This window comes from Ostrea edulis, chromosome 1, assembly GCF_947568905.1.
Source record: "Ostrea edulis chromosome 1, xbOstEdul1.1, whole genome shotgun sequence".
In the NCBI taxonomy this organism is placed as follows: Eukaryota; Metazoa; Mollusca; class Bivalvia; order Ostreida; family Ostreidae; genus Ostrea; species Ostrea edulis.
Window position 1 is genome coordinate 62316229 of NC_079164.1, and position 14856 is coordinate 62331084.

Below are 14856 nucleotides of genomic sequence, written 5' to 3' on the forward strand. Positions count from 1 at the left end.
TAGAAGAAGTGCTACTGTGATCGGGCTTTCAGTTACAAATTTAAGCATGTGTTTTATGTTTTACAGAATATGTCATCCAAAGTAGCAAGATACATTGGCTACCTCCTGTTTAGGCTTCTTCTGCCTGTAGTTCTTCTTGCAGGTAACTTGTATAACAAATATTTGTTTTTGTTTGTTTAAAAACTAATTTGGATGTTATCACAGAGATGAATAAATTATGATGGTATGAAAATTGTGTACAGATTATTATGAAAAGTTGTTTCACTAATGTTGTCTCAAGTTTTTCTTAGATAACCTTACTAACTTTTCAGGGTATAAATTTTGAGAATGTGTATAATGACTAGGTTATTAATATTCCCCTCATAGCAATAGCTATACAGAGATTGTGTATAATGACTAGGTTATTAATATTCCCCTCATAGCAATAGCTATACAGAGAATGTGTATAATGACGAGGTTATTAATATTCCCCTCATAGCAATAGCTATACAGAGAATGTGTATAATGACGAGGTTATTAATATTCCCCTCATAGCAATAGCTATACAGAGAATGTGTATAATGACTAGGTTATTGATATTCCCCTCATAGCAATAGCTATACAGAGAATGTGTATAATGACTAGGTTATTGATATTCCCCTCATAGCAATAGCTATACAGAGAATGTGTATAATGACGAGGTTATTAATATTCCCCTCATAGCAATAGCTATACAGAGAATGTGTATAATGACTAGGTTATTGATATTCCCCTCATAGCAATAGCTATACAGAGAATGTGTATAATGACGAGGTTATTAATATTCCCCTCATAGCAATAGCTATACAGGGATAATAGTACATTCGATTATTCATTCACTTCAAGAGAAGTTCTGATATGTCATGTGTTCACAAGCTATATATGTACATTTTTCATCCAAATGGACTTCCCTGTATGAAGACCTGTAGTTTCTATTGATTTTCAAGGTCATAGACCTGTAAAAAGTCAAGTCCACTGCCATTTTTTGTGTTGGATTTAAGCTTCATTTTTCATATAAAGTTTGTCTGACTAGGAACAATTTGGTTCTTTGTTTGAAGTCATTCGTTCTTACATTCTTACTTGTTTTTAGTAAGGGAAACTCTGAAAAGTTTTGTGTCCAAGATATAAGCCATCCAATTTTTCTTAGATTTCCAGGAATGGTACTTAACTTAGAATGTTCCATAAAAGTCTAGATCCCTATTTGTTTTTTGGGTTTTTTTTTGGTTGTTTTTTTTTAATATAAAAGTAAAGTCCAAGGTCAATAGAAGGAATGCAGTTTATTCCACATATAATATCAAAAATGGTTATTTTGAAATATCGCAAATTTTTTAAATGAAAGCAATATTCCAACCACATTTTTGTCTCTTTTTGTCCATTAATATGTCAATTAATTTTATATTGCTTCTTTGATGAAATATTTTAAGTAACTTAGCAGTCCACTGAACTGATGAGTTGTTTTTATAATGTTTATATTGAAGTACTCCACTCTGGTCATTGTCCTGGTCAGTGAATTCATAATCATGCAGACATATATATGTGTTCTGAGACCTTTTTTTTTTTACCTGTCAGAATGGTTTTATTATATGTTTTTATTATTGAGGGGCTCTTGTTCTGTGATTGCTGTCCACACTCAATATGACACCTTGAAAACATGCCCTAATTCTGAGAGTACTGCTGTACATTGTGTATTGTGAAATAAGATGCTAATCATTACTGGGATTAAAATGTTCATGTAATTTGAAATGGACAATTTGTTTTCATTTCATGGACAACATGTTTACAAAATGATAAATCTATGACTATTACAGTGTATAAAATGTCAAAGGCACAGAAATGGAAATTTCTAAATCACTTATACTATGATTTCAATAGCATGTTATCTTACAAATGCCATATTTCAAGAGGATATCCTGCTTTTGTTTTGTTTTTTAATTCAAAATATATTGGCAGCAATCATTTTCCTGAGTCGATGAAAATCTAAGCTGTTGTACCATAATATTAATCTCTGTTTAAGAAACTGTCTTTTGAGTAAATCACTTTTTATGAAAAGTAATTCGAACATTTTTAATGAGAGATTTACATGTGTTACTAGCAGGTCTAAGAGATGTTGTGTTCTGAAACCCATAACATACCCAGGCCATGTATAGTCTTAGCTTTGCACATTGATTGCTCACACATGTACACCTCCTATTTCAGACATATTACATTAAAATGCAGTTATTGTTGGATGTTCGTCCGTCAGTTTGGTCTTGATATTCATTTAAAAGATATTATGCATAATAACTCCAATATGTGGAAGGGCAGTGTGAATGTGAATTTTGAAGTGTTGATTTCTAACTAGACTTGCTCAGTACTGCTCCAGACCTTTTGGTATTGTGGTCATCTTCGCTAGCTAAGGATTTACGATTCACTCCGCCAGAGAAGTGGAGTGGATCCTAAACCCTTTGACCAGCAAAGATTTATTGTGATAGAATCTGTTGGTTCATCGATCTGAAGACTTGGGATCAGTTCATAGCAGGCATACTAAATCATGATCTCATTTTTATTTAACAATGCAATTTATACATATAGAGGAAATAGAAATATGATTAGGTACCTTAGCACTTCAGCATCAAATTGCACATGCAATGATTGATTGATTATTGTTTAACGTCCCTCTTGAGAATATTTCACTCATATGGAGACGTCTTCAATGATTGAAAAATTGAATGTTTTTCTTCAAATTGTTAGCATGCAATGATTGAAAAATTTAATGTTTTTCTTCAAATTGTTCTGTTGCAGGATGTGCTTTAAGGTACAACATTGTGTCTTTCCTGTACTTGGTGTCCCTATTGGGACTACCACTGATTCCATCTCCAAGTGCCACTACTATAAAAGGTGAGTCATTTACAATCAGTGCTTTTAGTTCACCTGAGCTGAAGGCTCAAGTGAGCTTTTCTGATCAAAATTTGTCTGATGTTGTAGTGCTTAGTAATTTTAACATTTCACATTTTCCTCAGCCTTCTTCACTGGGCCAATTTCAATCAAGCTTTAGATGCATGAATCATCCTTGGATAAAGGGGATTCATATTTGTTCAAATGAATGGCCATGTTTCCTTTAAGGGAAGATAATCAAGAAAAGGCAAAAATAGGGTGGGGGCATTCAAAATTTTTCTCAATAATCACTGGGTCAAAAAAGTTCAAATTTACATGAAAACTTCCTGACATAGTGTAGATTTAAGTACATAAAAATTGTGGCCCCTGGGAGAAGGATGGGGCCACAATAGGGGATCAAAGTTTTACATGGGACTATATAGGATGAATCTTTAAAACTCTTCTCCTCAAGAACAGGAGGGTCATGATTAGTCATATATTGATGTGCAAGCATCCTCAGGTAGTCCAATTCAAGTTTGTTCAATTCAGGGAAAGAGAAAGGTGGGGCCACAATAAGAGATCAAAGCTTTATATGGGAATATAAAGGAAATAAATTAATGCAAGTTCTTTTCAAGAGTAGCAGGGACACACTAAATCATATCAAAATGCAAATGTTTATAAGTTGTATGAATTGAAGTTTTTTATGCCTCTGTGACTAATGTTGGGGGGGGGGGGCATATTGTTTTGTCCTCTCTATATGTTCGTCTGTCTGAAACTTGCAGACTGTCCTTATGGAAGATCTTGCATTTCATACCATGATTTTTACCTTGTGACCTTGTATTATTATGTCATGATCCTATAGGGCTAGATTAGGGCCACAATATGGGGTCAAACTTTTTCATGGGAATAAAGATTGAAAAAAATGTTTTAAGAAATCACAACAGCTGAATAGCAGCAGGACAATGGTGTCTCCGGTGAGTGATGTGGCCCATGGGTCTCTTGTTATACTGTACAGAGCAAGGGATATATATTATTTTGGTATCCTTCAAAAGGTACTGTAACAGCGAATATATTCATGTGGAAGGAAAATTATTCCTGAAGTTTATTGGCTGGGTTAAAAAAAATTAGGCACTGTGAAAACAGGAGAGACAACTAGTGTGCTGTGCAAGTGAAGCACCATTTCAAGATTAGTCCAGCAGCTGCTGATTTTAGTTTATATCTCGTAATCAGCAAGGGTTGATCATTGATTTGTTTTTTAGAAAGAAAAGTTCCCATGACTACAAACATTAAGGTTGATTTTTCTTTCCAGGCGCCTGTAGAGTTTGAAGGCCTTTGGTCCTTTGATGTTGGTGTTTTCAATCTGTTGCCAACCCATAATACTTAATTTTTATTACTCTGGGTTCAGAAATAATCTGAAGACATGCTTCACAGACTGCCCCAGGATAATTATTCCTAGCAAGTAAATTATTAATGCAGAATTTTTTTTATATATTTTTTTTTTTTTTTTTAGAAATATTAGTTAAAGTATTTGATTTTATTCCTATGCAATGAAATATTGCACCAAACAATCAGTTGTTATGGTAATGATAAACCATAAATTGATTGTTATAAATTACTCATATAGCTCTGAAAAGATTAGAGTAAAACATTTGAACTTCTTGTACTAGAGTTTGATATTATTTAGTTTGTAGTGGTGGGATCTATCTATCAGAATAATTTGACCATTTTCATGAAGAAACACTCAAATGATCTGAGATTGATGCTGCTGTTGTTTTTAATATATGTGGTGTTACAAATAGATAGTTTTGTTTTTATGAGCATGACTTATATCTACACAAATATTTGAAGTGACTGAATTTTTGTAGTAGTTGAGTTGCTTGATAAAGTTTCCCAATGATAGTGTTTATAGTCATCTTCACTTTTTCATTTTCCAGAACTAGAAATTATAACCATGTATGGCAAACTAAATTGATTCATGAAAAATATCAAGACATGTCAGAGAAATTGACTTGAGAGATTTAAAAACAATTTATGGAATATATATTTGGTCATGCAAATGTCAAAAACCAGTTCTTATAATGCAATTACCATCTATGGACAAGCTTATTATACCCCATGCAAGGAAGTTATAATGTTTTTTACCCGTATGTCAGTCAGTCTCTTTCTTGTCAGCACAACTCCCCTGAGACTGCTCAACAGAATTTCGTGAAACTTTGTAGTTAATAAGGACACACTGTGTAGATGTGCAGATTCTCAGGAAATTCTGATTCAATAATTTTTCTGGTAGTTATGCCCCTTTTTAACTTAAAACTTCGAGCCCCATTATTCTGTTCTTGCAGTAATGTATAGCAATCATTTGTTATGTGAGGCATTGTCAAGCAATGTTGGAGTGTGGGGTATGTGAGCTTGCTCATGTTTTCTTTCACTTAAAGTACTGAGCTGGGGGATGTTTACAATATAGTAGTTGTACAAGATTTTCAGGCATTGTATTTTTTATTTCACAATTGTTTTATGGCTACTTGAAATGTGCAATCATAACTTGTTTCACTGATTACCCAAAGATATCGAACTCTATCATGTCCCTGACTCTGGGTCTGAAGGCTATGCTTTTAATATTCCCTTTGATCCATTCATTTATAATAATGTAACTCTCAGTGGTTATCCATCAGCTTGCAAGTGTCAGATGATAGAGTGGATTTGCAGCTGTTCCCTTCGTCTACAGTAAGGATGTCCAATGAAATTCAGTGATTTTTTTCTACACCCAGGTCTTTTCCCCTCTCAAAGGCTACTGATTTTTCCCAATTGAAGTTGCTTTTTTCCCCAATTTGTGTTGTTGTTTTTGTTGAATTTGATTTTTTCGTACGACATACTGTAATGTGCATTTTTCACTTAAAGACCTTTTATATTATGAAAATAACTAACAATTTCAAAATAAAGTTACAAATGGGTGACTGTTATTTTCATAGCAAATTAATTCAGTAAATGGTGTTAAAATTGCTTGTATTGTACTTTACACACCAATTAAGGTTAATTACAATGATATTGATTTTTCCCCCAATTTGATAATTTTTCCCAATGATAATGGCCCAGGTCCCTGATGAAAAAAGTGACAATTCTCATAAACTGACTTAATGTACAGTGTAGAGATACATTACACTAATATAATTAAATACATATGCGAGAAAAATGAATTGCAGTATCTGGTAATGAGCTAACCAGGAGAGCTATGTCTTTCAATAATAGTTTTTATAAATTTACATAGTTTCATCAATTTAATTTTATTTGTTGTGTTTAAAAATTGTTCAAACTTATACACATTTGGGTGTAAATAGAATTACTTTGGTACATAGAATAATCTTGATTGCAGTATAGATGGATCATTACAATTAAACAAATAATGTTACCGTACTCATCGCCAGTAGAAAAGTAGGAAGTAGAAAAATCACTGAAATTCTTAATTTTTTATGTCTGGTAATATTTTTTAAAGGTTTACAGGAAGATGATAAATGGTAAACAGACAAAATTTCTAACATTAGGATAATAAATCAAAGTAGTGTGTATCTATGTACCAAGCAAACAAAAGATGTAGGCTACCCCTGCTAATTCTAACCAAAACTCCCAAAGGCAAGATAAGTCAAACATTTTCTGGTAGACCTAATTGTATCATATCATAACAGGCCACAAATATCAACTTTTTTTTAAAGTTTTCATTTTTAGAATTATTAACACTTTCAAAGAAAATAAATTTTGGCTTTTTAATAAAGGATACTATCTGTTTTGGGGGAGTTTTTTGGTGGGGTGGGTGGGGGTGTAATCAAACTTGCATGTGCCACTGACATAATAGGTAGAATTTATTTTGGTCAGCATTACTTGCATTTGGTAACAATTTTGTGTTGAGATAATGCATTTAAAACACAACTCTCACATTCCTGTCTCTGTGCTCTAATAGCAACACATATAATTAACATGTACATTTGTCTGCTAGTTTAGCAGGGTTTTGGAATGTCACTTGCTCCTGGGCTCCTTAGATTTAATGGTAACAGCTGTGTGTAAATACATAATCTGTGAGCTCTGTTTTAGTACCTCCAAGGCTTCCAATACAAGTGCATGCACCAGATACTTTATCTATAGGTACATGTCATATGTAGGGTATTCACTACAGTTAAAAAAAAAAAGTATTGATAAAAATGAAATGTCACATGAAGTAAGGACGGAGTGTTGTTTTATGTGTTACTCAGGAAGCTAAACATTAATTCAAGATATTGTGATCAACCTTTGTTCATCAAGTTGATGAAAGTTTGAAAGCAATATGCAATGAATTTTTTTTTCTGCAGCTGTTTATTTAACATTCAGCCTCTGGCTAATTGATAAAGCATCAAATGGCTGCCACGTTTTATGGATTATCTTCATTATTTCATAAAAGGAGTTGAGGGACTTCAAAACAGATTTAGGACATCCACCAGCTCTCATTTTCATTAATAATTCAGTTAGGATCAGTTGATTTGATGAATTAACATCTTCGTCCCATGCAGTCATTCAGTTAGGATCAGTTGATTTGATGAATTAACATCTTCGTCCCATGCAGTCATCAGATGCAAGTTATCGTGAATAATGATAACAAAGGCATTAACTGTAAATGCCAAACAATATTCAGAATCAATTTTTAGTCAACATTAAGTAGCTATTAATGATCACTGTGTCATGCATGTAGCTCAAATCATTTCTTTGCAGAAAACATTCCGTAGATAGATCTTCATATGCAACGTGTTGAATGCATGAGCAGTTTTAAGATAAGTTTATTCCAATTTTGGGCCCATGGGGCATAACAGCACGACAGCTTATAAAGAAGGAAATTTCAAAAAAGTTTACATCATTAACTACAGATTAATATATGAGCTGCAAACTACATGTGGATGCAGCATATATGGGGGAAACGAGTACATACAAATATATGAATTGCAAATCAGGTGTATACACAAGTAAATGGACAATATCAGTATTATACCAACATATGAATAATAAACTATAATGGACAATATCAGTATTATACCAACATATGAATAATAAACTATAATGGACAATATCCGTGTTATACCAACATATGAATAATAAACTATAATGATTTTTGCAGTTTTAAAGCATCACCTCTTTCTCTGAAAGTTTTAACTAAATATTCACTCAATTTGACAATTACTGGTTTGTCTTCATTAATCTTTAACCTAGTAAATTTGTCCCTATTTGTTAAGGTAGCTCACTACACTAAAGCTTATACCCTTTAGGCCAGTTAAAATTATATGATAGATTATCATCCCTTGTACTAATTTGAGAAACTATTTCAGGGTGTAGTGTGCCACCTTAAATAGATAAAATTTTGTTGAGCTTGCATGTATACATGTATATAATGAAAAAACATTTCTCTCTTCAACATAGAATGGACAATCAGTGAGAAAATGAAATTTGTTTTCAATGAAACAGTTTTATATGTAAAGCTGTTACATTTATGTGTAAAGGGGAATTTGCTGCAGTGTTTTCTTGTCAGATTTCACCCATATAATACAGGGAGAGACATTAATTTTTCTTCTTACTTGCCCTTCGGGCAAGTAAACTCGAAGTTTTACTTGTCCGAATGAAAAACTTAGTTGTCCGAAATATTTAAGACTCTAATAAGTCTGTCAACCAGTAACTAATTATCTCTCTCTCTCTCTCAATTGGTGATAAGTACGATCTACTAGAATGGCGGGACCTTTGCTATAATCTGACGATTTGGTAAAGAAAACAGCAATATAGGGAATTCGACATTACGTTCTAATATTTGTTATTCATCAAGCTTAACACAATTATTATGATGATCACATTTCCTACTTAAATAATCACTTGCCCCATCGGGCAAGTGTGTATTGAGTTTCACTTGTCCGAACTGGGTTTTCACTTGCCTCGGGCAATCGGACAACCGTTAATGTCGATCCCTGTAATAATTGTAAAAGGTGAATTTAGAATTGGATGAATTTAATTTTATTGCTTATAAGTAGCAATTTAATAGACAGCTAGTATAGGAGGGGAATTCAAAATGGGCAAAAAAGTTTTCAGTGCATTTGGGCAAAAATTAAAATGGATATAAAATTCCGTGTACACAATGTTTTGATTGATATATTCAGGACATAATTAAGATGTGTTAATGAAATACTATGCTGACAATCAATTGTTGATGCAATGGTAAAGTTGCAAGACAAGAGACAAAACAAACTGAAAAAGAGAGAGATAAAAAAATATGCCACCCAATTTGTGATTTAAGAGGCATAACAAAGAAATAATAATGTGGATTATCGGTATAAGCAAAATACTAACTTCTGTTTTTGTTTTTTGTTTATTTTAGGTACCACCGGTATCTACTTAATTTTACTAATTGTGCTGGGAGGTTTGGCAACACTAGCTCACGTGGTTTTCCATATTGTACTGGCAGCAGTTCCTGAACCCTATGGCTACAATTTCTCAAATTGTAAGTAAAGGGTTATCTGATAATCATTTCTCCTCTAGACTTCACAAAAATGCCATTGAATATTGTACGTTTCTAAATACTGGCCTGTAAGATTCTGCTAATCATGGAATCAAATGAAATTCACCATGCTGGGATCGATTGATATTTAAGTATCGTCGACTGCCCTATTTCGGTGACTGACCAGAACCGGTGACCTTTTGTTTATGTGTGCGCATTGTCGTTTCCGGGTGTAGATTGCATCATCAATTTCGCTGTAGTGTTTGCAAACATCTTCAATTTCCCCCCGAAAATGAACTGCTAAAAGGAGAGTATGCAAAAAATCAACACGAACACCCCAAAAATAAGCCCATTTTCTTACTACTTTTTCAAGCAAACTTTCAAATTAATATAAAGTAATACTAAAAGTCTAGAATTCTACACTATGTTATTTTATTTATTGACGTTTAGTTGCACATGCCTTCTGTATATATACTTTTAACAGTTACAAACTTTTGGCAAACCTATATTAACAATGGTCACCGAAATAGGTGATGTCACCGTTTTAGGACCACAAAGAGATATGTTTTAATGACTTTAAAGGTAGGTGTATTGTTTATTCATTTAATCTAAGTGATTATTGAGAAAATCGCGGTTTATCACTAAGGTCACCGAAACTGGTCAGTCGATGATATATTGGTATTAAAACATGAAACTCAACATTGCCTGTATTGATACAATCAATTGAAAGATAAAACAATACAATTTAAAACAGCACAGCTATTTGAAATATATGATACAGGATGTTAATTTACTGTACGTAAATCCTGTTACTGATACATGGTAATAAGATGTCTGTTTCATGTTAAAACAATTGTATTATAGAATATTAAGTTTACCATAAAAGCATTCGTTGTATAACACTATGTACTAAGGATATGCATGCATACATTATGAAATGTTCCCGATCCTGATATTTGTTTTAAATCTCATACATGTCAGTGGGTTTGTATACAATGTAAGGCAAAATTGGCTATTTTCTATATATAGCATTTATCACAAGACCTGTGTATGATCTATTATCTAAACATACACAGCTTGAGGCATTTCTCACACATGTCAACCCACACTATAAGAGGTTTACACTCCACCACACAAACACGGGAGATAAGTCATGGTTGCATTTCTATCACTTAAGATGTGGAGATATGTTCTGTAAAATTTATTTATTAATTGCACAATAAAGAAATTTGGTATAAAATACAATCAACTATTACAAGTATATATTGCTTCTTTAGTATGCCAATTTTTCAAGATCTTAGACCAGTAGATTAATAGAATATTGTTTGAAATTGTTGCTGACCATGCTAATTCTTGTAATTTACAATATGGCATGGATACCAGGTATAAAAGTTCCGTCAGGAGACTAAGAATTCATACTTACCTGGTGCAGGGGATACCATGATCAGCAAGGTGGTTCCCCCAGATCGAGGCCTTACCATTGCACTCCGGTTTGGCTGAAGTCTGCGATAACCCCAAATGCGGGTTACTCGGGCACGTAATTTTTTAGTGTAGGGGTCTGCGTTCGCGCTAACCCCTGGTAAACAATCAATGATAGAAAGTAGCCTATGTTATAAGATATAGGGCTTCATATATTCTTAAAGATATTTCAAGGTGTAGGAAAATTATGAATTTAAATGGTTGTTATTTCTATTTTAATAGGTTCAAGCAGTGAAAAAATTGCACGACTGATAGCAGTTGAAAGGTGTGTGGTTGAGAAAAATGTGTCATTAGATAAAGGGTTGCTACAGAATGTCATATTCAGAACTATGTAATTAAGAAATATCAGATCTATTTATTCATTCACTTACTTCAGTTTTAGAAATGCAATGTACATTTTTGAGAAATGCAATCACTTGTACTTTCACTGTTACTGATTTTTCAGATTGGATGGAGTGCCCTTTGTTCATGTTCTGCGATTGGTCATTCTTGATGTAGTAGTCCTGGCAGTTGCCATTCTTGTGTTCATTGTTTGTTATAAAGTGTTCAATCCCTCCAGAGACACACTAAACCCTGAAGATCTTCCAGTACAGTCCATCTCTCACAGGAAAAGATCCAGTCGATTACACAATTTCCTACTCTTTGTTGGAAAATTTATAGATGTTTTGTTTTTAGCAGCATGTGGTATAATTGTGCCATCTGTAGCGAGTGCTGTTTACTTTTTGTCTTTCTTGTATATTGCCACCTGGTGGTCATTTTATCGAGGTCTTGGACAGAAATTTGCAATCTTCCGTATCTGTGTTCTAGTATGGAGTGGTCTACATTTAGCTTTTCTTCATTTATATCAAATGCAACTTTTCCAAGAGGACTGGCTTCCATCAAGGACATCTTTTTGGGCAAGGTATCAAATTTCACATTTGAAGATGGCATACTTTAAAGTAAAGTGCAGACATTTCAAAAGTAACTGACTGTGTTAACAGTATGATTTTGTTTTCTATTATATCAGTATGTTGAAATTTTCTAGAATGTACATAAAACATGTAGAGTTATATTTTTATGTTTTTAGAAAAATTACAAGTAATGATCGTGTGAATATATGAGTGAAATGTTTAATTTTTGTATACCAGTAGCTGTTATTAGCACACAGATGTCAAAAATAAACAATTCATGTCCAGATAGTGTATGAAATGACTTCATTTTAGGTTACTTGGGTTAACAGCAGTTATAAAAACAGACTGTGGCAAACCCTGGTCAGTGGAATTCCATGAGCCTTTTAACTGGCCACTCTTTGTCAATCCACCTTTGCTATTGGCCCTGTACTTCAGCGTGGCCACTGAAACCAGATACTGGAAAAATAATAAGGTACCCAGAGTAAAGGTTGAAAAGTTTGTCATTTCACAAAGAATTAATCAGAGTATTTATTTATTTAAAAAAAAACATTGTGTAATTTTCTTATTATTCAAATGAAAACGATAATTGAATATCAGGTTAAAAAAAATTGAATCATAATTTTTTGCGCATGATATTTTGAAAGTGTAGTCCAATCTAACTTCTCCAAATGTGATGTCCAGTTTTAATGCTAACCTTATCAGGTGTGTTCATAGCATGGCATGTCATGTTTTTGTAGAAGGATGATGTTGTTGACTCAGAAATTGGTGCACCCAAGAAGAAAAAGCGTAAACGTCAAAAGTCGTCAGAGCGGGAGGTACTGCCGCATCATGAGAGTCAAGACGAGGTCTGGTGGAATTTTATGATAAATTGAGTAATTTTGGTGTATTTTTTTTTTCCAGTTTTGGCTTCATTTATTTTGTTTTAAAAAATGTATCAGTTATTTCTGATGATAACAAGCAAAAAGCAAATAAAAAGAATGATAATCCAGGAGGCCAATTTGATAAAGTATGTGGAATATATAAAGTGATGAAGTCCTAAAGAATTTGTGTGTTCAGTGTGCACAGGATAGTTATGATGTGGCGTGTAGCATGCTTTTTTAAACATGAACCAGTATAACTTATTTTAGACATTATACTTGTATGTCTACTACCACATTGCTATTGATTTACATGTATGTGATGTGCCTGTATTGACATTTATTTTTATTGACATCTACATGTTGTATCAAATATTGCCTTTTTATTGCTTTTTGCACTGTTATTATCATAAATATTGTAAATTGTAATTTATCATTTAGTGTTGTTCAGGAAAAGCTTTTAATTGTTTTATTGCATGGCAAATCGTTTAGAAACAAGAAGAAATTCTATCTAATTCAAGAAGACAGAAGATGAAATTCCACCAAAGCCTGACATTGTAGTTTGACTAATGAGTCTTTTTTTAATATTCCTTGGTCTAAATTCACAACTTCTGAACTGAAATTCTGGTATGTATTGCAGAATCTTTTCTTCCTGTGTATCAGAAGAATTTTGTTATTCACAAAATCCTGTTTCCTCTTGTTTTCTGCTTTCCATTGTTAAAATATTAGAGCTGTGACTAGGGTGTTGTTTTGATGCATTACACTAGTTACATGCATGTACTCTGAATTTGGTATTCAATTTCAAGGCAATTCTATTGCCAGGTTAGTGGAGAAAATGCAAGTTATTTTTCATTTTTATTGATTTGCACTCTTAAGGACATACACGATGTTTGACATTTTCTCTAAAAAAAAGATTCCCATCTCGATATGCAGAGTTTTTGTATGATTTCCAAAATGGGTTTAAATTTTCATATGGTAGTAATATTTCTAACTATACTTTGAATATCGACCTGGGTTGCTCAGTGGTTAGATTACCTATCTATCTAGTCATGGGTTCGATACTGGATTGTTCCAAAGATTTTTCTCTCCATTTTTGCTCCATTTATACAACTTGCTGTAATACTTAAAAGCTGACCTAACATTTTTACTTGCAACAACCAGGAACTACCAAAATATGCAAACTTTAAAGAATATACCCTGAGATTTTTAGTAGAAATGAAATAGAATGCAAGTGAATTATACACGAAACATCATGAAAAATTATCCATGTATATTATTGAGAAACACCACGTATGTCCTTAAAATCCATGCATGTCTGCACGAAGCATATATCTTAGATAAACAAAGGTTTTCAAAAATAATTTTTGTTTGCTTCATTTCATCTTGTACAACAAGAAAGCATGACATTTCAGGCGGTTTCATATTTCCTCAAGGAATGTAAATGTGTATGTAATATATAATATAGCGGTGATTTTAAAATTTGCATAACTTTTAGGTGAGGGGAGCATTTACACTTGTATATGTACGAGGTTTTCACTGTGTAATTCAAACTTCAGAGTTTCTTTACTTTCAATTTTTTGTTTCTATATTAAAAAAAGAGTGATACAGTGCAAATGTAGTGTACAATGATATTTAATCTTTGATAAAGATACTATGTCCCCCCAAATATTAAAGTTGATTAGTCAGCACTTGCAATATGCTGTTCAGTTTGATTACAGTTATCTATAAAGTTTGACCATTTATTATTTTCTGAACATTCACAGAGCCTGGTGGAAGCTGGAGAGATTCAGTCCTATGAGACATTCTCGTCCCAGCGTCGGGATGAGGCAGAATCCCCCACCATGTTGGGATCTGATGAGGAAGATGGTGGGTCATCTCATTCCAAACCAAAGAAGAGAAAAGCCAACTTAAAGAGGAGCGCCATGGCTTCGCTCCTTGTCTACATTATGAAGCAAAGTTATGTTTTGTCCCTAATAGCAATGATGGTAGGGCTTTTCTCAATCTAGTAATGAAATAAATCACAACAATTAGTATACAAAATTTTAATCACTAGGAATGTATATTTGAATTGCAGTCCTGCAGTGGGCGATATATTGATGAAAAGGCTATAAATGAAAATTAAGGACACTTGATACAAACAAAGAAATGAATGTATTGGTTGATATGTATTTTTTGGCTTAGTTTAGTTGTTAAAATTACAAATATAAAATTCTATAAAAAGGGGTGGGTGGAATTTTCTAAAATGTTGAAATATATTACCCCTCCC

General features: G+C 33.1%; 1 protein-coding gene and 1 non-coding gene across 11 annotated transcripts in view; both read left to right on the forward strand.

Moving 5' to 3' along the window:
• The window catches only part of LOC125648273 (piezo-type mechanosensitive ion channel component 2-like), a 101421-nt gene that overhangs the window by 309 nt on the left and 86256 nt on the right, over positions 1–14856 (forward strand). For 6 of the 10 annotated variants that reach the window (XM_056155938.1, XM_048875253.2, XM_056155972.1 and 3 more), the window contains exons 2-9: positions 67–142; positions 2800–2895; positions 9245–9367; positions 11066–11108; positions 11289–11744; positions 12046–12205; positions 12471–12578; positions 14354–14575. In XM_056155938.1, coding sequence (XP_056011913.1) covers positions 70–142; positions 2800–2895; positions 9245–9367; positions 11066–11108; positions 11289–11744; positions 12046–12205; positions 12471–12578; positions 14354–14575 — 1281 coding nt within the window. In that variant the 5' untranslated portion in view covers positions 67–69. Of the gene's footprint in view, positions 1–66; positions 143–2799; positions 2896–9244; positions 9368–11065; positions 11109–11288; positions 11745–12045; positions 12206–12470; positions 12579–12715; positions 13218–14353; positions 14576–14856 lie in introns of those variants that run through there. The other 4 variants (XM_056155959.1, XM_056155976.1, XM_056155979.1 and 1 more) reach the window with 2 other exon arrangements.
• Positions 10780–10943, forward strand: LOC125664962 (U1 spliceosomal RNA). The gene has a single exon (XR_007366123.2). It is a non-coding gene; the product is annotated as a U1 spliceosomal RNA (small nuclear RNA).